Source organism: Schistocerca americana, chromosome X (assembly GCF_021461395.2).
Source record: "Schistocerca americana isolate TAMUIC-IGC-003095 chromosome X, iqSchAmer2.1, whole genome shotgun sequence".
Taxonomy (NCBI): domain Eukaryota; kingdom Metazoa; phylum Arthropoda; class Insecta; order Orthoptera; family Acrididae; genus Schistocerca; species Schistocerca americana.
Window position 1 is genome coordinate 473,828,115 of NC_060130.1, and position 24,662 is coordinate 473,852,776.

A 24,662-nucleotide genomic window follows, 5' to 3' on the forward strand; every position below is an offset into this window, starting at 1 on the left:
TTGACAATGTGCCACTGCTGAATTTATTAATGTATGGCAATGAGGGGAATAAAGGAAAAGCCTAGAAGAAGATTGGAAGTCAGTAAAAAAGTTCAAATGATATTTGTTTGTTGTGATAGATGTTCATGGTGGTTGTAATTAAGGACTTGCAAGAGACAAGTAATGAATAAACCACAGAAAGAGACAGATATTTAATTCCCACATGAGAGAATAAATTTCATTAATTGCCTACCATATTTTCATTTCAGGTTAGAAACACTGCTCACTGTGGACAACCATCTGCATCCACAGACAGTCTGGAACTGCACTAGATATACTGTTCCACAGCTTATAGAAAAGCATATTGTATGCCAATTAGATGTATAAATTACATTTATTCAAACACTTTTGGTTCTTTCAACCATCATTAATTGGAGGAGAAAATGATTATATCTGTTGGTTTAGAATAACATAATTCTCACAGAAGACACTTTCATATACAAACTGTAGCATTGGAAAATTTAAAATGCATTATAATCAGATTTTGACACACTTGTAAAAAGCACTCATGCACTCCTGACTATTAACTATCAAGATGACATATGTACTTTCTATAAGTTTTTTAAGAGTTTGTCAGAATTGGATTATGTTGCATTTTCTGTTTTGCCAATGCTACATATGGTATGTGAAAGTGTCTTCTATGAGAAATCTGTGTTTCTAAACCAGCAGATGTTATAATTTTTTCATCCAGTTGATGATGGTTGAAACAACTGAAATGGCCAGTTACCTACATAAACTAATTTCACAATTGTCTACAGCACCTTTCAAATTGTAGGCCATGGAATCTTCAGTTGTCATGACACAGCTTATGCACCACTTGGAGACTCCACAATTCATCCAGCATTCTCAGTGATTTCAACACTAACATCTTCAACAATTTGTGGTGTAATTGGCCATCAGCTTCTCCCAGGAGTAACTCCCAAATCACCAATTAATTCGAGCTTTTGAATCATGTTCATGAAAAGCAAATATCTCCGTATTCCTTCAATGGATCAATACTCATGAACAGCAGCAGCAGTATTGCCACTGTTTTCATAGAGTCGCTTCTGAGAAAGCCTTCCTGACATTGTTCAGACCCATGATGACTGACTGCAACTATAAAGCACGCTGATGATTATGTTTCAACCCTGTTGACATTCCAGTACCAGTGCCTAACAGCAAGTTATGACACCTGCACTACTAACCGTGCAAATCCTGCAGCACACAGTCGGCACATCATTCTTATAAAGTTGGGCACCCATACGGTAAATAGTGTTATGTCTACTCTGGCTTGTAAGTGAAAGTGTAATTATTAGCACCCAGTGTTCGTACAGTCAAGAGAATGCTTCAGGTAGGAAATCTTGAGAGTTTATTTTAAAAATTCAAGTGATGTGTAAGATTAATTTTTTGTGAGAATTTACTGCTACCAAGTTTAGAGTTAAATAATAAAATATTAATGCAACTAGGAAATTAAAAGAAAGAGTTCGTAAAATGAATTTTACATAATTGGATAGAAAGTACTAGACACAAATTTAAAAGATATTTTGTTATTTAGATCTTTGTGTTTTTGTTAGTGTGTTTGTCCTCTGTTTCTGATGAAGATGTTATTGATAGGATATTAAATACAGACCTTCCTTCCTTCAGTTGCCAGTAGCCAATTTTAAATATTCTGGGCAATGACATGTCAATAGCTTGTACTTGTAAATTTGCATGTTACACAATTATAATGAGATGAGAGTACAGAGAGGCTTTAGGAATCCTAGTTTGTCTCTGAAGTTTTTGTGCCATTACAATGATTTTGTCTTTCATATTTCTGTCATGAACATAAGCAATTTAATGTGAATGAGTGGTGTGAACACTCAGCATCAAATTTGGATTATGTTCAGTAGTTAGAAAGATTGTTAAGGCTGCCGAGAACTTCCCTTCGGGGGACAAGTCTTGCTACTGATAATAGAGAAAGTTGTTGCAGAAAATAACAGCTGTGGGTCTTAACTTTGGCCCATCTATTTTTCTTTCTCTAATTTTAACCTTCGTTTGTTTTGTTTTGATTATGTATTACTCTTACCTGGAAAGGTAATTGATTATCCCAAAATTGTTGCTTTTATGCAGTATTGTGAGTACTTCCCTGACTACTTGTCTGAAATATCCCATCTACTTCTCTGATTACAGGAGTCAGTTCCTGTGACAAGACTACCGGATAGCCCTCAACCTTCAAAGGAAGACATTAATGCTGTAAGTAATACAATTGCCAATTCAGTAGTTCAGAAACTGTTAACTAATTGTCATTTCTACATCTGCATTACATATACATTCTCCACACGCCACTGATGTGGCACTGTGCGACACAAAGTGGCAAGGGGGATCCTGAACATACATCCACAGTACCGTCCTTTCTGACAAGGTTGTTCACAGATTAATGGTGACCCTTACACTGGAGTTCTTCAGCAGCTTTTGCTGCTGGTTTTTGATACATAATTTAAGCAGTGGCTTGTATCAAACGTAAGACCCAGGAAATTTTCAGCAGTATTCATAGACATCAGTCCTAGACCATGGTGATCATTTATATGAATATCAAGAATAGAAGTTAATTCAGTATCAGTCGCTGTGACACTTTCTTCTAACATTTAAAAGATTAACTGTTCATTTTGCTTCAAGCTATATGGCATGCGGTGTTGTGTAGAGGTTAGGAGCACTGGTTTGCGTGCTCTGAGTTGTCAATTCAAATTGATCGCCAATAGTTAATCCTCATTTATATTTTTCATTTCTGGAAGGTTCTTGAAATTTCTTATGTTTGTAATGTTTGCATATTGTGGAATATTTGGTGTTTCTATGAAAGAGTTCACTTCTGTTCTCTCTGCACATTGGAGTATACAATATAAATGCTGTCAGTGCTAAGTGTTACATTTTGCTGAAGATGCAACTTTTGAATTTGGGCAGTGTGACATTGTTTGGTGGAGATGTTGATTACTTCAAAATATGTACATCACCAGAATGTAAGCAGTACATCAAACCCATGGTCTATATATTCAGGAAACCAATCGATTCCAAAAGAACAGGAAGTCAGGCATCCAACAATGTTTTCTGGATTTCTAGTCAGGTCATGACTAAATTGTTGAAGGGGCTCACTAAGTCTGCAAATACAACAAGTGGGATGACACGATGAGCTTGGCAAATGTGTACTTCTACTTGAGTTCAGAGTCCCAAGAAGAATGAAGAGGAGTGTGATAGTTGGGATAAAGGCCGTGCCAAACCAAAGAAAACAGTTGGTGACAATTACCAGCAACTCTACCTAGTGGAAGAACAATTGCAAAGCAGGTGGCACTGGCATGCAAAAATGACAGTCTTACATACAGAAAATTATGGCCCTTTGCTACATTGTAAATATGAATATAAAAGAAGCTGACAAAACCACACACTTTGCAGAAAGTGTGCTGTTCTTGTGATAAAGGATGTGATAACAACAGAAGAATTTATGAAGTGGTGTTAGAGAATTGAGGGAATGCAGAGAAAAGAGTCAGACAAATGAATTATGTCTTGACTCGCGAATGTGGTAACTGTTGCAGCTGTGGCAGACCCCCACGATCTTGCCGCTCATATATACTCGGTAGTGAGAGAGTGGATTCAGCATTTTATGACAGCCAGAACTGTGAAACTAAGTACACAAGAGGTAGCAGCCATATACCCTGTCCCCATGTGAGGCCGATGTAGAGTATTTTAAAACAGAAGTTTATCAATTTTTAGTACCAATCTGTGCCACCACTCAAACATGTCCGTAAGAATTGACTCGGCCAACTTAAACTTAAGTCATAGCCATGACATGACAACCCAGCACCCGACAAAAGCAAGTACAATCATATCCTTAGCTAAGTATGATGTCCTGCAAAAGAACTGACATTTGGAGAACAGACGATACAAGACAGTTTGTTTCCATTGTTCCCGCACTGTACACGCGGTATGCTTCTGGAGAGAAAAATACATATTCAACAACTATTACACCACCAATTATCAACCATCACAACAGTTCTATTCACATCATTAAGCTGTAGATGATTATAGTGAACAGTGGGACGAAGCCCATTATCATATCTTTGGTGAGATTGTTCCCCAACATTCCATAGCCACTCCCAGTTGTTGCAGAGTGGTACCAGCCACTCACCTAGTCACTGAATTCAGGCAAACTAATTGAAACGAGCATCTGTGGAGGTGAATCCACCATAAGAGGGAACCCTCCATGGATAACAGTCACTAAGATGTCAGGAAATGTGATGGAAGTCATCATTGATGGCCAACCTATCTAGGAGCTACGCAACTCAGAGGTCTGTTTCTCTGTAATGTTGAATGCTTCTCATTGCCAGCTGAAGAAGTTGTATTCTGTGATATGAATGCAATTGCATTGATACTTGTAAATGGGAAATATGCCCAGCTAAGAGAAACATGTTTTGCAAGAATAACTATCACTGACGGAACACAGTCCTTCACATTTGTTGTGTCAACAGAATGTAGTCATAATATCATTCTTGGATGGTACTTCTTGCAGGCATCATGAAGCTATTCCAACAAGTACATAATAAACATTGATGTGGGTGTGTGTTGAAGCATTTTTATCCCACAATGATCAACAACAAGAGTTCCAGTCACCAGGCTAGATACTCACTTTTACTGTGAAGCCTTAGCCAATTGCAAAAAGGTACTCAGGTCCAAAAAAGGAATCTACATGATGGTGACGATCATAAGTACTGCAGGTGTTCAACGAGAACTTAGTCTCACTAACTGTGATAAATTGCCACAACTCATCCCTAACAAGAGCAGCCAAAGCTGTCCCAGCTGGGCAGCTGAGTGCCATTGATGAAAAGAGTCATGCTGTTCTATGACTCTGGACAATGCAGGGGAGGAAGCTACCGTTGAATTACCTATGGGATCTGGCGTGAGGAAAGAACCGTGTCAGCGAGTGATAATAGTTTTGTGTTAGTTTTTGAGTGCTTTCAATTCCGGAGTGGAAAACAGACAGGCATAATGTGCTAATGGTAAAACACCATTTTAAGACTGGGACTCGTCCTTCACTTAGCCAGCAGTCATATAGTGTGTCGCCAGTTGAATGACAGATAACGCAGCTGGAGTGGAGAAGTTACTGCAACATTTTATCACTAAACCTTCAGAGAGTCCTTGGTTCTCTCCCATGTGAGTAGTGAAAAATACACATGACACATGGTGTTCCTGCATTGTGAAATGATCATTGAACTATATCAAGAAGAAATACAGCTATCCATTCCATCCTTAAGGAGGCATGAACGTCATCTTCAGTCATAGCGCTTTTTGACAAGTATGCAGATCCAGAACTTCACACCAACACTAACATTATGGGTTAGGTGAATTTCTACTACATCTACAGGTAGGTGCTGAAAAGGTGATAGCTTATGCATCCAGAGTTCGCTCCTACAAGACTGAGATGAACTACTCTTCAACCAAAAGAGTGACCTGAAATTGTTTGGGCTATGAACAAGTGCAGCTTTACTTATTTGCGAATTACTTGTGCTGGTGATGAATCAAGATTCTCTTTTCTAGATGACTAACATGATGAATCAGTAGGGTTGACTGGCTAGATGGATGCCGAGGCTTCAGGAGTATGGCGTCACGGTGGTGTACAAAAACAGATACAATCACAAGGATGCTGAGTGCATTTCAAGGATTTTTACTAAAGTGGTGATCTGGTTTTGATGCAGCATGCTATGAATTCCTTTTCTGTGGCTCTCTCTTCATCTCAGAATAGCACTTGTACCTTACATTGAATGTGTCTCAATCTCCATCTTCCAGTGCAGTATTTACCCTCTACAGCTCCCTCTAGTACCATGAAAGTTATTGGCCGATGTGATAACTCATGTCCTACCATCCTGTCCCTTCTTCTTGTTAGTGTTTTTGATATGTTTCATTCTTCATCGATTCTGTGGAGCACCTCCTCATTCCTTACCGTATCAGTCAACCAAGTTTTCAAGTTCTGTAAAAATACATCCCAGACACTTTGATTCTCTTGTGTTCTAGCTTTCGCACAGTCTATAATTCACTACTATATAAAAATATGCTCCGAATATACATTCTCAGAAATTTCTTCCTCAAATTAAGATCAATGTGTGATACAGGTATACTTCTTTTGACCAGGAATACCCTCTTTGTCTCTGCTAGTCCGCTTGTTAGGTCCTCCTTGCTTCTTCTGACGTGTTATTTTCCTTCCAAGGTAGGAGAATTCCTTAACATAGTGATCACCAGTTTTGATGTTAACAAGCTTTTTATTCTTATTTTGCAACTTCCCACTACTTTTGTTCCTCTTTGGTTTACTCTAAGTCCATGTTGAGTATGTATTGGAATGTTTATTCTATTCAACAGGTCCTGTAATTCATCAGCAAATCTTATCGCTGATATCATTTCACCCTGAATCTTAAACACAATCTTGTACCAGTTTTGTATATTTGTCATTGCTTACTTGGTGCACGAACTGATTGGTAGAGATGAAAGGTTACATCTCAACCTTACTCTCTTTTTAATCCAAGCAATTTGCTCTTGGTTTCCAGTCTTATTCTTCCCTCTTGGTTCTCATACACACTGTGTATTACCATTCTTTCCCTATAGCTTGCTCCTATTTTTCTCAGAATTTCAAACATCTTAAATCATTTTACTCTGCTGAACACTTTTTCTGTGTTGACAAATCCAGTGAATGCACTTTGATTTTTGTTCAATTTTGCTTTGATTATGAAGCGTGTCAGGACTGCCCTCAGTTTGTCTTTGCCTTTCCTAATACCACAAATTAACTCTCATGTAGTAGATCCTCAGTTTTCTTTTCCATTCTTCTGTATGTTATTCTTGACAGCAACTTGCGTGCATGAATTGTTACTCTGATTGTCCAACAGATATCACACGAATCTGCCCTTGAAATGGAAACGTGTGGGTGATAATTTTTCCATGAGACTGATGGTATGTCACCAGGATCATAGATTTTACGCAGCAGGTTGAATAGCAATTTTGTTGCCATTTCCCCCAATGATTTTACAGATTCTGATGGAATGTTATCTTTCCCTTGTGATTTATTTGATATCAAGTCTTCCAAAGGTCTTAAGAATTCTAACACTAATACTGGATCCCTCGCCTCTTCCATATTGACTTCAATTTCTTGTTCTCTCATGTCATCAGACAACTCCTCCCCCTCATAGAGGCATTCTGTGTACTCTTCCCACCTGTCTCCTCTTCCCTCTGTATTCAATAGTGGAATTCCCATTGCACTCTTAATGTTGCCACCCTTCCTTTTAATTTCAGTGGAGCTTGTTTTGACTTTTATATATGCTGAGACAGTCCTTCTGATGATCATTTTTTTTATCGATTTCTTCATATTTTTTGTTCAGCCATTTTTCGTTTGCTTCCCGACACTTCCTGTTTCTCTCATTCCTCAGTGATTCTACAGCTCTGCAGCATACAACAAGGTGTAGCAGTTAACATCACTGGCTGGCATCTGGTTGATTGAGAGGCTGAACCTGACCACCTGCAATTACTTGAATTTACTATTTATTAATTCTAGTTCCCAACATTTCTTATGTTTGCATATTCTGAAATATTCAACATTTTCGTAAATAGCAGCATTTCTGATCGATGATTTTATTTCTATCCTATCTGTACATGGGTGTCCGTAATAAACTTGCTTACAGTGCAAAGTGATGTTCTTCATTGACAATCCTGCAATCATATTTCAACTTAATTGTGGTTACGAATTGACAATGTGCCACTGCTGAATTTATTAATGTGTGGCAATGAGGGGAATAAAGGATAAGCCTAGTAGAACATGTCTTATTTAAAAGATTGGAAGTCAGTAGAATAAGTTCAAATGAAAATGGTTTGTCGTGATGGATGTTCTGAGGGTGGTTATAATTAAGGACATGCAGGAAACAAATAATGAGCAAACCGTTGAATAAATTATATTTATTGAGCCACTTATGGTTGTTCACCCAAGATCAACAGGAGGAGAAAATGATTTTATCTGTTGGTTTAGAAAAGTGTATTTCTCATAGAAGACACTTTCATACTCACATACTAACTGTAGCATTGGCTAATTTAAAATGCATCATAATCAGATTTTGACACACTTGTAAAAAGCTTATATAAATTACACATGCATTCCTGACTATTAACTATCATGATTACATATATAGTTTCTATAAGTTTTTAAGATTTTGTCTCAATCTCATTGTGTAGCATTTTCTGTTTTGATACATGTGATATATGTAAGTGTGTTCTATGAGAAATATACATTTCTAAACCATCAGATCATATAATTTTTTCATACAGTTGATGATGGTTGACACAACTGAAATTGATGGAGTAAATAAAATCATACAGCATATTTTACAGATTAACATGCTTCTGTGAAATATCTTTCTGCTATAGCCAGTTCCCAACATAAATTGATTTTCCAATTGTTTGCAGCACTTTTCCAATGGTACACCATGGAATCTTCAGCTGTCATGACACAGCTTCTGCAGTGCTTGAAGACTCCACAATTCATCCAGCATTTTCAGTGATTTCAACACTAACTTCTTGAACGATTTGTGGTGCAGTTGTCCATCAGCTTCTCCGAGGAGTAACTCCCAAATCACCAGTTAATTCTAGCTTTTGATTCATGTTCTTGAACCCCAGTGTGGAAAGCAAACATCTCGGTACTCCTTCACTGGATCAATACGCATGAACAGCAGCAGCAGTATAGCCACTGTTTTGGTAGAATGGCTACTGAGAAAGCCCTGCTGGCATTGTTCAGAACCGTGTTGACTGACTGCAACTATAAAGCACACTGATGATTATGTTCCAACCCTGTTGACATTCCAGTGCCAGTGCCTAACAGCAAGTTATGACACCAACACTACTAACCGTGCAAATCCTGCAGCACACAGTCGGCACATCATCCTTATAAAGTTGGGTACCCATATGGTAAACAGTGTTATGTCTACACTGGTTTGAAATTTAAAGTGTAGTTATTAGCACCTCGTGTTTGTACAGTCAAGAGGATGCTTCAGGCAGGAAATCTTGGGAGTTTATTTTAAAAATTCAAGTGATGTGTAAGATTAATTTTTTGTGAGAATTTACTACTACCAAGTTCAGAGTTAAATAATAAAATATTAATGCAACTAGGCAATTAAAAGAAAGAGTTCTTAAAATGAATTTTACATAATTGGGTAGAAAGTACTAGACAGAATATTTGTTATTTAGGTCTTTGTGTTTTTGTTACCATGTTAGTCCTGTGTTTCTGATGAAGATGTTATTGATAGGATATTAAATACAGGCCTTCCTTCCTTCAATTGCCTGTAGCCAATTTTTAAATACACTAGGCACTGACATGTCAGGCACCTTAGTGTACTGTGAATATAGTTTATACTTGTAAATTTGCACATTACACTCATATATTGAGATGAAAGAAGAGAGAACCTTTAGGTATCCGAGTGGCTTAAAGTTTGTCTGTGGAGTTATTGTGCCATTACAGTGATTTTATCTTTCATATTTCTGTCGTGAACATAAGCAATTTTATGTGCATGAGTGGTGTGAACATCTCACCACCATATGTGGATTATGTTCAGTAGTTATAAAGATTGTTAAGGCTGTCGAGTACTTCCCTTCAGGGGACATAATTCTTGCTACTGATGGTAGAGAAAGTTGTTGCAAAGAATAACGCCTGTAGGTTTTAACTATTTGGCCAGGCTATTTATGTGTCTATAGTTTTAACATTTTTTGTTTTGTTTTAATTATGTATAACACTTACCAGAAAAGGTAATTACTCTGATTACAGGAGTCAGTTCTTGAGACAAGAGTACCGGATAGCCCTCAACCTTCAAAGGAAGACAGTAGTGCTGTAAGTATTGCAATTGTCGAATCAGTAGTTCAGATACTGTTAACTGATAGTTATTTCTGCATCTGCATTACATGCTTGAATGCCGGCCGAAGTGGCTGTGCGGTTAAAGGCGCTGCAGTCTGGAACCGCAAGACCGCTACGGTCGCAGGTTCGAATCCTGCCTCGGGCATGGATGTTTGTGATGTCCTTAGGTTAGTTAGGTTTAACTAGTTCTAAGTTCTAGGGGACTAATGACTTCAGCAGTTGAGTCCCATAGTGCTCAGAGCCATTTGAACCATTTGAACATGCTTGAATACATATCTATGTATGTACATACTCAAATGTCACTGATACGGCACTCTCTGACACAAAGTGCAGATGGATATCTGTCCTTCCTTATAATGCTAATGATGGTGACCCTTACACTGGAGCTCTTCAGATGCCATTGCTGTAGATTTTAATTCATAATTTAAGCATCGGCTTGAATCAAACATAAGACCCAGGTCAATTTCAGCAGTAGTCATGGGTGCCACCCCTAGTCCATGGTGATCATTTATTTGAATATCAAGAATAGAAGTTAATTCAGTATTTTTCTGTGTGACCCTTTCTTCTAACTTTTAAAATATTAACTCATTATTTTACATCAAGCTATACAGCATGGAATGTTGTGCAGAGGTTAGTGGCACTGTCTTGCATACTCTGGGTTTTGTGTTCAGACTGACCACCAATAGTTAATGCTTATTTTATTATTTATCATATCTGGAAGGTACTTGACATTTATTAAGTTTGTAATCTTTGCATGTTGTGGGATATTTGAAGTTTGTATCGAAGAGTTCAGTTCTGTTCTCTCTGTACATTGTTGTCTACAATAAAAATTATTTTAGTGTTAGGTGTCGTATGTCACTGACGATGAAACTTTTTGATTTGGACTTAATTGTGGTTATGATATGGCACTGTGTGGTGGAGACGTTGAGTACTTCAAAACATGTACATTACTGGAATATAAGCAGTACATAATTCCCATGGTCTGTATATTCAGGAAACCAATGGATTCCAAAACAGCTGGAAGTCGGGCATCCATCAATGTTTCCTGGAACTTTCGGTCTGTGCCTGACAAATTGTTTGAAGGGGCTCACCAAGTTAGCAAGTACTACATGTGGGATGACACAATAAGTTGGGCAAATGTGTACTTTTACTTGAGTGATCAGCCCACCAGTGTTCTGAGAACAACGAAGAGAAGCTTCTCAGCGTTCGTGTAAATTCCATGCTGAACTGAAGAAAACATTTGATCGAAATTACTAGCAGATTTGCCTAGTGGAGGTTTGACCCTAATGCCACTTCTTAAACCGGAATACAAGAGAGCTTACAAAATACATACTTTATGAAATGTGTTCAGCTCTTGTGGTAAATGATGTCACAACAACAGAATAATTCATTAAGTGGCACCAGAGAATTGAGGGAAGGCAAGAGAAAAGAGTCAGAGGAATGAGACATGATTTGAATCCTGAATGTGGTACCCGTTGTGGTTGTGGTAGACCAATACGATCTTGCCTGTCTTATATGACAGGTCGACCAAGAAGAGATTAAACATATCATGACAGCTAGAATGTCAGACTAAGAACACAAGAGGCAGTGGCCATGTACACTGACCACATTCCAGCAAGTCATACATTATGTAAAATGTGACATACCTGTCCTCAAATTTAGGTGATAATGAGTTGAACGTGTCACGTGTTTTACGATTTTGTGTTTTGTCTTCTCTTCTACCTCAGCCCTTAGGTAACCGCTTTCAGTATGTTTGAGAATGACTGGCTCCTGCTGTTGCTGTTGTTATGACCCGCCAATCTTCTTTTCTGCACTTGCAAATAGTGGCTGTCGAAATCAGATGTCATTGTTTGTAATGGTCTGCCTTGCCTCACTTGCTCCATTGCCCCATTCAGAGAAGTCGTGTGTGTTCATGTGAACAAGAGCACAAGGGAGAAGCCCCATTGGCTCACATAGTCAGCATATGGGTGCTGATGACTGCATTGTTGAACTGCTTCAAATGCACACACACACACACACACACACACTCACACACACACACACACACACACACACAGTGTGTTAAAGAAGTAATTTATCAGTCTCTGGCACCAGTGAAACGTGTCAGCATGAATTGATTTTGTCAACTTGAACTAATACTGTAGCCATCACATGACAACCCAGCACCTGACCAAAGCAGGTGCAACCATTCCTTCTGCCAAGGATAACGCACCGCTGAGCAACAGACATTTGGAGAGCAGAGGAAACAAGACATTTTTATCCACTGTACTCTGCCTGGACACAGTGTGTACTGTTGCAGGGGAAGAAGGCAAGTGTTTGGCAATTGTTACACCACCAGATGTCAACCATTACAACAGTTCTCTTCATGCCAGCAGGTTGTAGATGATTATAGTCCACTATGGGATGAAGGCCATTGTCATACCCTGTGTGAAGTTGTTCTCCAAAATGGTGTTGCCATGTCCTGTCTTTGTCAGAGGTACCAGCCACTCTCCTAGCCACTGAATTTGAAAAAAACTATGTGAATCGCCTATCAGTGGAAGTGAATCTGCCACAGATAAAGATCCTCCACAGATGACAGTCACTAAGATATCACAAAATCTCATTGCCATCTTCATCGACGACCAGCCTCTCTATGAGCTAGCCAATTCAGAGAAGTGTTTCTGTGTAGTGTTGAATCCACTGGGGATCATCCTTCAATTAGCCAGCACTCATATAGATTGTTGCCGGATGAATGATGAATAACCCAGGTAGAGTGGAGAAAGTGGTGCAAGATGTCATCATTACACACTCAGTGTGTCCTTGGTTCTCTCCTATGGTTGTAGTGAGAAACACACATGGTGTATGACATTTGTGAATTGACAACTAAGAACTGAACTATATAAACAAGAAATTCACACTATGTGATCAAAAGTATCTGAACACCTGGCTGAAAATGACTTACAAGTTCCTGGTGCCCTCCATTGGTAATTGTGGAATTCAATTAGGTGTTGGCCCACCCTTAGCCTTGATTACAGCTTCCACTCGAGGCGTACGTCCTGTCAGGTGCTGGAAGGTTTCTTGGAGAATGGCAACCCATTCTTCACAGAGTACTGCACTGAGGAGAGGTATCGATGTCGGTCAGTGAGGCCTGGCATGAAGTTGTCATTCCAAAACATCCCAAAGGTGTTTTATAGGATTCAGGTCAGACTGTGTGCAGGCCAATCCATTACAGGCATGTTATTGTCGTGTAACCACTTTGCCACAGGTTGTGTATTATGAACTGGTGATCGATCGTGCTGAAAGGTGCAATCGCCATCCCTGAATTGCTCTTCAACAGTGGGAAGCAAGAAGGTACTTAAAAGACCAAGGTAGGCCTGTGCTGTGATAGTGCCATGAGAAACAACAAGGGATGCAAGCCCCCTCCATAAGAAACATTACCACACCATAACACCACCACCTCCGAATTTAATGTTGACACTACATACATTGGCAGATGATGTTCACTGGGCATTCGCCAAACCCACACGCTACCATCGGATCACCACATTGTGCAATTTGTCACTCCACACAATGTTATTCCACTGTTAAATCATCCAATGTTTACGCTCCTTACACCAAACGAGGCATTGTTTGGCATTTACCGGCATCATGTGTGGCTTATGAGCAGCTGCTCTACCATGAAATCCATGTTTTCTCACCTCCCGCCTAACTGTCATAGTACTCGACCCTCTTCAACTGTCGGCGGTCTCTGTCAGTCCAATGGTGAGGTTTGGCCTGTACATTTTTGTGCTGTACATGTCCCTTCACGTTTCCACTTCACTATCCCATCAGAAACAGTGGACCTAGGGATGTTTAGGAGTGTGGAAATCTCGTGTACAGATGTATCGCACAAGTAACATTCAATCACCCTACCATGTTCGAAGTCCATGAATTCTGCGGAGTGCGCCACTCTGCTCTCTCATGATGTCTAACGACTACTGAGGTTACTGATATGGAGTACCTGGCAGTAGGTGGCAGCACAATGCACGTAATATGAACACACATGTTTTTGGGGGTGTCCGGATACTTTTGATCACATAGTATATTTCTCCATTTGCCAGTTGTTGATGAGAATCCAGTTTTCTAGTAAGGAGCAAACTGTTTCTCCACTAAGGACATATAGTCAGGCTATTGGGAAATGGAGGTTGGTCAGGCTGACTTGAGAAAGATTTCCATCAAACTCCTGACAGTCTCAATGGGTTCAAAGTTATGCAATTTGCACTATATAATGCACCAGCCATGTTTGAATATATAATGGAGTACCTTCTTCAAAACCTTATACGGACAACATATTTGTGCTGTCTGGATGATATTGTCATTTTTGGAAGACATTTGAAGAACATCCTGAGAACTGTGCTTAAGTGTGTTCACACTGAAGTCCTACATGAATCTGAAAGATTTCCTGTTGGTTACCTAAAAAATAATTATAATATTGGGCCATTTAGTTAATGGCAATGGAGCCCATCCTGTTCCAAAGAAAATAAAAGCAAGCACAGATTTTCCATCTTCTCAGCATGACTGTGGTGTGAGAAGTTCCTTCAGAATGTGGTGATCCTACCAGTGACTTGGAAAGGACTTCTGGAACAAGGTATGCCCATTGCATGAACTGCTGTTGGGAGATGCTAAATTTTCCTAGAATGAGGCACAATGAGATCTTTCCTGTCCCTAAGGAGGCACGAATGTCATCTTCAGTCATAGCACTTTTTGACAAGAATGCTGATCCAGAACTTCATACCCACACTAACAGTTAGGGGTTAGGTGAATTTCTACTACATCTACAGGTAGGTGCTGAAATGGAGATAGCTTATGCTTCCAGAGTACTCTCCTCCAAGTGTCAGATGAAGTACTCTCAAACCAAAATATTGCCCTGAAATTGTTGGGGCAGTGAACAAGTGCATTTTTATTTATTTGCAAATTACTCATGCCGGTGATGAACCAAGATTCTCTTTTCTAGAAAACGAGCATGATGAATCAGCCATGTTGACTGGCTGTATGTATGCTGAGGCTTCAGGAATATGGTGTCCCAGTGGTGTACAGAATCAGATGCAAACATAAGGATGCTGAGTGCCTTTTGTTGTGACTGGCAATTCGGTATTTTTCACAAACACAACTTTTGTTGATGTAAGTTCACAAGGTTGATAACTGAACAACCAACAAAAGGTATCAATAAGGATGCCAGTAAAAGTCTCCTAATTGAGGCAAACATAAGTTCACTTCTAGTTTTCCACAAAGGTTTGTGGTAAACACACACACTCTAGTAATAGTCCAATTCAGAGATGAAGACATAATCTTCCACAGTTGAAGTACACGAGGTCGTCATCCGGAGTGAACTGAACTTTGGTGCTGGTTCTAGCCCCTAAATAGCTGTCTCCAGGTTTTGGTGTACTGATATTTCCTGCAGGCGGTAGCTCGAGCTCCCCCTGCAGGAAGTAGTGCTCGTAATGTCTGTTTCCATTATCTTGTATGTAAATAGCCCGTGTTTACCAAGGTGCTTTTGGTATGCCTTGGACATAGACAACGTCATCCTCTGTGGTGTAATATGGGTTGCCGGCCCTCAGGGGCTACCTTTGCTCCGCTATAACATCCCTGCCCCCTTGGAAAAGCTGATGCTTCACAGGCGACCGCAGGGGAAAGAGTATCAATATATCCCTGTGCCGTAGGCTGATCTGCAGCTAAGCCCTCCTGAAGGAGGCGGTGGAACCTGGCTGCCGGAGAGAAGGGCGCCTCCTTCCACGCGAGGTGGCTGTAATGCCACAGTGGTGGTGGTTGTGAGGTGGCGACGGGCTGGGCAAGCAGCATGGGGACGTCCGCGTCGTCAAACTGAGGCGGCGCCGAAGAGGTGCCAGGAAGAGGGTTCAGGGGAAGGTCCCGGAGCTGTCCCGGGTGGAGAGTCTGCGGTGGCGCGGGGCTAGCAGCCGGTGCCTGCTGGCTATCTCTGGGAAGATCATCCACCAACTGAGGAGAGGGCATTAACATAGGCCCCAAGGAAGGGACCGGCAATGGGAGAGAGACAGGAGCCCGTGTTTGGGGATGCGGCTGCTTGAGGAAACAACGACACATTTGGTTGTGGTGCCGCAAAACCACCTTGTCAGCTAGGCATATGCTGAACAGTTGTCAACCATGGGGCCAAATAATGACCCCCAGAAGCCAGCTGGTCCGGGGCCCAAAACTGAAAGCCCACACCTTGGAGCTGGAGGCATACCGTGAAGCGCCTGGCAGGGTGCGAGGTCCAACCTATGGCAGGAGGAGATGTAGTCGGGTCTCAGGCTGGCGACCATGGAGCAGTTCGGCTGGACTCTTGTCACCCACCGGCGTGGCCCTGTAGGTACTTCTTCATTTGAGTTTTAAAAGTGTGAACAAGGCGCTCTGCCTCTCCATCGGATTGAGGATGGAAAGGAGGGGTAAAGACATTGTGGATACCATTATCGTGACAGAATTTGGCATACTCGTGACTGTGAAATTATGGGCTGTTGTCTGATACCAAGGTGACGGAAAGGCTTTCAGTGGAAAATATTTTTGACAGGGCCATGATAGTATTCTCTGTGGTGATAGTGGAGCGGCGGATAATGAAAGGGAAGTTGGAGTAGGCATCTGCGATGAGAAACCACTAAGCGCCAAGAAAGGGTCCCGCAAAATCCACATGGATGCTTTCCCATGCAAGGGAAGCAGTCGGCCAGGACTGGAGGGATCCGCGCGGGTGGGATGTGCCTGGGTACACTGCTGACAACCCCGAACCATGTGCTCCACGTCTGCTGTCATGTCTGCTCAGAAGACATGACGACATGTGAGCGTTTTTGTCTGGGCAATTCCCCAGTGACCTTGATGTAAGACGTGGGTAGTCCAGGACCGCAGGGAAGTTGGTACGATGACTCGTGGAGTGGCGTTATTTTCCGCATGGAGAAGCACCCAGTTGATGGCCACAAGTTGATGGCAGATGGAGAAGAAGAATCGGAGGTCAGCCTGGGCACGAGGCGGAGGAAGCATCGGACAGCCGCGGTGAACATAGCGGTGCACCAGTTGGAGGAGCGGATTTGCGGTCGTCGCTGCGGCCACCATATCAGCTGTGACTGGGAATGCAGCTAACACATCCTGTATATCGTCGTCAACCTGAATAATTAGGAGGTCCAACGAATCGAATGCCGAATCCTGGCCGGAGGGGAGCCGAGACAAGGCATTGGCGTTGGCATGCTGGGAGGTGGGCCAGAATTGGATCGTGTATGTGAAACGTGAAAGGAATATGGCCCATAGCTGCAGGAGGTGGGAAGTCTTCATGGGTCACTGGGCTGACAGTGAAAATAAGGCCACAAAAAGACCTACTGTAAAGATACGGGAGGAATTTGGTACAGGCAAACATGATGGCTAGGGTGTCCTTCTCAATTTGAGATTATTTGCATTGGGCCTCTGTAAGGGAGTTAGATATGTACGCCACTGGGCATTCTGATCCATCCTTTAGACGGTGCGAAAGGACTGCTCCAACACAATAGTCTAAGGCGTCCATAGCCAAGAGGAGAGGAAGAGAGGGGTTATATGGTGTGAGACATGCTGCAGAGTGCAACCTCCACTTTAAGGTATGGAAAGCTGATTCATAAGCTGGGAACAAATGAAAAGGCACGTTCTTTCAACATATGTGATTTTTTGGCAGGGGGGGGGGGGGGGGGGGCAGCACAATGTGGGTGGCGGAGGGAATGAACTATGAACTTTTGACAGTAAGCAATTTTACCCAGGAAAGACCGCTATTGGCGGACATCGCACGGACAAGGAAGGGGCATTATAGCAGCGCTGTGGGAGGAGGTAGGCGATATGCCATCACGGGAAATGATGTGACCCAGGTAGGAGATAGCAGGTTGAAAAAAAGGGGCATTTAGCAAGGTTGCATTTTAGGCCCACAGTCCGCAGGCGCAGGAACAATTGTCGCAGATGACTGAGATGTTCATTTGCGGTACAGCTGGTGACGACGATGTCGTCGAGGTAGTTTATACAACCTGGTACATCCCACAAGAGCTGTTCCAAGTAACGCTGAAAGATGGCCGGTGCACTAGTGATGCCATACATGAGGCAGTTCCACCGGAACAGCCCAAATGATGTGTTGACGATGGCAAAGTGAGTACAAGGCTCCTCTAAAGGTAATTGGAGGTAGGCGTCAGCAAGATCTTCGAAAAAAATTGTCCCCCCTCCCCTCCCCAAGCTTTGAGAACAGGTCCTCGGGATGCGGGAGAGGATAGTCTTCACCCTGTAGCTGAGGGTTAAGCGCAGCCTTGAAGTTGCCACAAACTTGAAGATGCCTATCTGGTCTCTTGAGGACGACCGAGGGTGTCGCCCATGAACTGTAACGGACTGGAGTGACAACTCCCTCCATGGTGAGACAGTCCATTTCTTGTTGAAGAGGCTGCTGGAGGGCATGGGAAACCTGCCGGGCTTGGAAGTACTTCAGGTGGGCAGACGGTTTCAGCTGGAGCGACGTATGACAATCTGGAGCACAGATGACGCCTGGCAAGAACAGGTCCTGGAATTCCTTGCATGCACAAGGTATTGACTGCCGGGAACAGAACCTGGGAAGACACCAGATGAACATTATTGTCAATGGATGGCGAAGCCAAAAGCCCAAAAGGCATCCAACCCAAAGAGATACGCCATGGCCGCATTGTTGACCACAAGGAAGGTAACTTCCTGGCGAACCAATTTATACATGGCAGAAGCTGTGAACTGACCCAAGAGGGCGATCGCTTGCTTATTATAAGTAAGGGGGAGGCTCCGAGGTGTGGGCGCCTGGGGGGGCCACCCCAATCTTTGCATAAGAGGAATAGTTCATCAGTGAGACCACTGCTCTGGTATCCACCTGCATCTGCAGCGGCTGACCGTTGACATGAAGATCGATCATCAGCTTGGAAGATCCCGAAGACTGCACCTGCAAGACTGCATCCATGGGTATAGGCCCTGAATGGTTATTGGCTGGGTGAGGAGGGGGCTGCTGAGATCAGCAGACCAAACTGACATGTCGGTTACGGGTACATGCTGCACAATACGCCCACCTGTCAGGGCAGTCTTCCCTTGCGTGTTTCTTAAAGCATCCCGGGCAGGACGGCAGCAGGAGGGTCTGGCGGCGCTGGCGAGGGCGTGGGGGCCTTTGTGCACTGACGGTCTGCACCGGACCCGCGGAGCCATCCGAGGGTGCAAAGTCCTGGACAGGGCGGCTGCCCTGTCACTGCTGTGCAGAACAGGGCGGTTGGCACCGGTCATCGGAATGGACGGCGGCAACGTCTTCGACCTCCGCCAGCGATGCATCGTACTCCGAGGCATCATAGTCGCAGAGGGCTGCCACTTCTGCCGAGGATTCCAAATGCTTGTTGGCCACCGTAGAGACTTCGTACTTCAATGCTAGATCAATGATCTGGTCCAGAGTATGATCGTTGAGTCTGAGGGCGTCGCGCCGGAAAGCCGCGTTGGGGTGGGGCTAGATGAGCTGGTCGTGGACTCTTTGGAGACTCGTGTGTTGAAGTGACATTTCTTGCTGAGACCTTTCAGTTCCACTGCCCACCGGTGATAGGATTATCCAGCCTTCTTGCGACACTGGTAAAATTCAACTTGGGAAGCCAACACGTGGAACTGTCATCGGTAGCAAGCCGCCAGAACCTCACAAATCTGGGAGAAAGTCAAAGAATCTGGAGGTTGAGGTTGGAGTTTCGTCAAGAGATCATACAATTTGGACTGGTTCCAGGACAAAAAGTAGGAACAACGAGCAGCCTCCTGGACAACCCGGTGGATTTGAAAATGCTGCTGGAGCCGCTTATTGAATGTTTTCCAGTCTTCCGCATCCGCACTGTAAGCTGGAAACAGCAGGGGCGTCGGAACTGGCGGTTTTGCAAGAGTTCCATAAATAAACGTTCTTGTATATCCTGAGATTTCTTGCAAAACTGGTTTGTTGTGCACGTTTTGGACCAGTCGCTGAAGGACAACTTCCGCCATGAGGAAGACACATGCAGGCACCAACTCATTGCCATTTGTGTTGTGACTGACAATTCGCAATTTTTCACAAACACAACTTCTATTGATGTAAGTTCACGAGGTTGATGGCTGAACAACAAATGAAAGGTAATAATAACGATGCCAGTAAAAGTCTCCTACTTGAGGCAAACAGAAGTTCGCTTCCAATTTTCCACAGTGGTTCATGGTAAACACACACACACTAGTAATAATCCAATTCAGAGACGAAGATGTAATCTTCCATGGTCAAAGTACATGAGGTCGGCATCTGGAGTGAACTGAACTTCGGGGTTTGTTCTACAGATGGTATGTCACCAAGATCGTTGATTCTACACAACAGTTTGAATAGCAGTATTGCCCCAATTCCCTCAATGATTTTAGAAATCTTTGGGGGAATATTATCTTTCCCTTGTGATTTATTTGTTCTCAAGTCCTTCCAAAGTTCTTTTAAGTTCCAACATGAACCCGTTACCTCTTCCATACTGATTTCAATTTCTTGTACTGTCATGTCATGACACACCTCCTCCCTCTCATAGAGGAGTTCTGTGTACTCTCTCCACCTATCTCCTCACCACTCTGTATTCAACAGTGGAATTCCCATTGCACTCTTAATGTTGCCACCCTTCCTTATAATTTCACTGGAGCTTGTTTTTACTTTTTTATATGCTGGACAGTCCATCTGATAATCATTTGTTTTTCAATTTCTTCACATTTTTTGTGCAGCCATTTTACGTTTGCTTCCCTGCAATTCCTGTTTCTCTCATTCGTGAGTGATTCCAGAGCTCTGCAGCATACAGCATGGTGTAACAGTTAACATCACTGGCTGGCATTTGGTGGATTGCCAGGCTGAACCTGACCACCAGCAATTACTTGAATTTACTATTTATTAATTCTAGTTCTCAAAATTTCTTATGTTTACTTATTCTGAAATATTTAACATTTTTGTAAATAGCAGCATTTCTGATTGATGAGTTTAGTTCCATCCTATCTATACACGGGTGTTCGTAATAAATGTGCTTACAGTGCAAAGTAATGTTCTTCATTGACAATCCTGCAATCACATTTCAACTTGATTGTGGTTACAATGTGACAATATGCCACTGCTGAATTTATTAATGTATGGCAATGAGGGAAATAATGGAAAAGGCTAGAAGAAGAACACGTCTTATTTAAAAGATTGGAAGTCAGTAGAAAAAGTTCAAATGATAATGGTTTGTTGTGATGTATGTTCAGGGTGGTTGTAATTAAGGACATGGGAAACATAAATAATGAATAAACCGTTGATAGAAACACATTTTAATTCCCACATGAAAGAATAAAATTCATTAATTGCCTACCATATTTTCATTACAGGTTAGAAACACATCTCACTGTCGATGACCATCTGCATCCACAGACAGCCTGGAACTGCACTAGAGATACTGTTCCACAGTTTATAGAAAAGTGTATTGTTTACCAATAAGGTGTATAAATTACATCTATACAGCTACTTTTTGTTGTTTCAACCATCATCAACTGGAGGAAATAATGATTATATGTGTTGGTTTAGAAAAGCGTATTTCTCATAGAAGGCACTTTCATACACCAACTGTAGCACTGGCAAATTTAAAATGAATCATTATCAGATTGTGACACACTTGTAAAACACTTATATAAATTCCACATGCATTCCTGACTGTTAACTATCAGGATTACATATGTAGTTTCTATAAGTTTTTAAGAGTTTGTCAGAATCTGATTATGTTGCATTTTCTGTTTTATGGCTACATACACCGTATGTAGCCATACGGTGTATGTAAGTGTGTTCTATGAGAAATATACATATCTAAACCAACAGACGTTATAATTTTTTCATCCAGTTGATGATGATTGAAAGAACTGAAATGGGTGGAGTAAATAAAATTACACAGCATATTTTCCAAACAATCATTCTTCTGTATAAATATCTTGCTTCTGTAGCCAGGTACCTACATAAATTGATTTCACATTTGTCTGCAGCACTTTTCAAATGGTAGACCATGGAATATGCAGCTGTCATGACACAAATTGTGCACTGCTTGAAGATTGAACATTTCATCCAGCATTCTCAGTGATTTCAACACTAACTTCTTGAACAATTTAAGGTGCAATTGTCCATCAGCTTCTCGCGGTAGTAACTCCCAAATCACCGGTTAATTCGAGCTTTTGAATTGTGTTTTTGAACCCCATTGTGGAGAGCAAACATCTCTGTATTCCTTCACTGGATCAATTCTCATAAACAGCAGCAGCAGTATTGCCACTGTTTCGGTAGAACGGCTTTTGAGTAATCCCTGTTGACATTGTGCAGACCCGTGTTGACTGTCTGCAACTGTAAAGCACACTGATGATTATGTTTCAACCCTGTTGACATTCCAGTGCCAGTGCCTAACAGCAAGCTATGACACCAACACTACTAACCACACAAATCCTGCAGAACACAGTCTGCACATTATTTGTATGAGTTAGGTAAATAGTGTTATGTCACCTCTGGCTTGAAAGTGGCAGTGTAATCATTAGCAGCCTTTGTTTGTACAGCCGAGAGAATGCTTCAGGCGGGAAATCTTGAGAGTTTATTTTAAAAAATTCTAATGATGTGTAAGATAAAAAAATTTTTGTGTATTTACTGCTACCAGGTTTAGAGTTAAATAATAAATTATTAATGCAGCAAGGCAAATAAAAGAAAGAGTTCTTAAAAATGAATTTTACATAATTAAGTAGAAAGTGGTAGAAGCAAATTTCAAAGATATCTTAGTTATTTTCGTCTTTGTATTTTTGTAAGCATGTGTGTGCTGTGTTTCTAATGAAAATGTTATTGATAGGATGTTAAATACAGGCCTTCCTTCCTTCAATTGCCTGTAGCCAATTTTTAAATACACTAGGCAATGACATGTCAGGCACCTTAGTGTACTGTGAATATAGTTTATGCTTGTAAATTTACACATTACACTCATATATTGAGATGAAAGAAGAGAGAACCTTTAGGGATCCTAGTGGCTTGAAGTTTGTCTCTGAAGTTATTGTGCCATTACAGTGTTTTTATCTTTCATATTTCTGTCGTGAACATAAGCAATTTTATGTGCATGAGTGGTGTGAACATCTCACCATCACATGTGGATTATGTTCAGTAGTTAGAAAGATTGTTAAGGCTGTCGAGTACTTCCCTTCGGGGGGACAAGTCTTGCTGCCGATGACAAAGAAAGTTGATGCAGAAAATAACAGCTGTGGGTCTTAACTTTGGCCCATCTATTTATCTTTCTGTAATTTTAACCTTTTTTGTTTTGTTTTAATTATGTATTACTATTACCTGGAAAGGTAATTTATTATCTCAAAATTGTTGCTATTATGCAGTATTGTGAGTACTTCCTTCACTACTTGTCTGAAATACCACCTCTACTACTCTCATTACAGGAGTCAGTTCTTGTGACAAGACTACCGGATAGCCCTCAACTTTCAAATGAAGACAGTAGTGCTGTAAGTAATGCAATTGTCAATTCAGTAATTCAGAAACAGTTAACTAATTGTTATTTATACATCTGCATTACATATACATTCTCCACATGCCACTGATGTGGCACTTTGCGACACAAAGTGGAAAGGGGTATCCTGAACATACATCCACAGTACCGTCCTTTCTAACAAGGTTGTTCACAGAATAATGCTGACTCTTACACTGGAGTTCTTCAGCAGCTTTTGCTGCTGATTTTTGATACATAATTTAAGCAGTGGCTTGTATCAAACGTAAGACCCAGGAAATTTTCAGCAGTATTCATAGACATCAATCCTAGACCATGGTGATCATTTATATGAATATCAAGAATAGAAGTTAATTCAGTATCAGTCGCTGTGACACTTTCGTCTAACATTTAAAATATTAACTCTTTATTGTGCTTCAAGTTATACGGCATGTGGTGTTGTGTAGAGGTTAGGAGCACTGGTTTGCATGCTCTGAGTTGTCAATTCAAACTGATCGCCATTAGTTAATCCTCATTTATTATTTATCATTTCTGGAAGGTTCTTGAAATTTCTTAAGTTAGTAATGTTTGCATATTGTGGAATATTTGAAGTTTCTATGAAAGAGTTCACTTCTGTTCTCTCTGCACATTGGAGTATACAATATAAATGCTGTCAATGCTAAGTGTTACATTTTGCTGAAGTTGCAACTTTTGAATTTGGGCAGTGTGACATTGTTTGGTGGAGATGTCGCAGTACATCATTCCCATGGTCTATATATTCAGGAAACCAATCGATTCCAAAAGAACAGGAAGTCAGGCATCCAACAATGTTTTCTGGATTACTGGTCAGGGCATGTCTAAATGGTTGAAGGGGCTCACTAAGTCTGCAAATACAGCATGTAGGATGACACGATGAGCTTGACAAATGTGTACTCTAGTTGGGTGGCTCAGCCCACCTGTGTCCCAAGAAGAATGAGGAGGAATATGATAGTTGGGATAAAAGCCATGCCAAACTGAAGAAAACAGTTGGTGGCAATTACCATCACCTCTGCCTAGTGGGAGAACAATTGCAAAGCTGGTGACACTGGTGTGCAGAAACAACAGTCTTACATACAGAATATTATGGCCTTGTGCCACATTGTAAATCTGAATATAAAAGAAGCTGACAAAACCTCACACTTTGCAGAAAGTGTGCTGTTCTTGTGATAAAGTATGTGATAACAACAGAATAATTCATGAAGTGGTGCTAGAGAATTGAGGGAATGCAGAGAAAA

General features: G+C 41.4%; 1 protein-coding gene across 1 annotated transcript in view; it reads left to right on the plus strand.

Annotated features, from left to right (window-relative positions):
- Positions 1-24,662, plus strand: part of LOC124554842 — a 511,599-nt gene that overhangs the window by 418,743 nt on the left and 68,194 nt on the right. Inside the window, exons 37-39 of the mRNA XM_047128504.1 lie at positions 2,188-2,250; positions 9,833-9,895; positions 23,345-23,407. Of these exons, the coding sequence (XP_046984460.1) occupies positions 2,188-2,250; positions 9,833-9,895; positions 23,345-23,407 (189 nt within the window). The remainder of the gene's footprint in view (positions 1-2,187; positions 2,251-9,832; positions 9,896-23,344; positions 23,408-24,662) is intronic.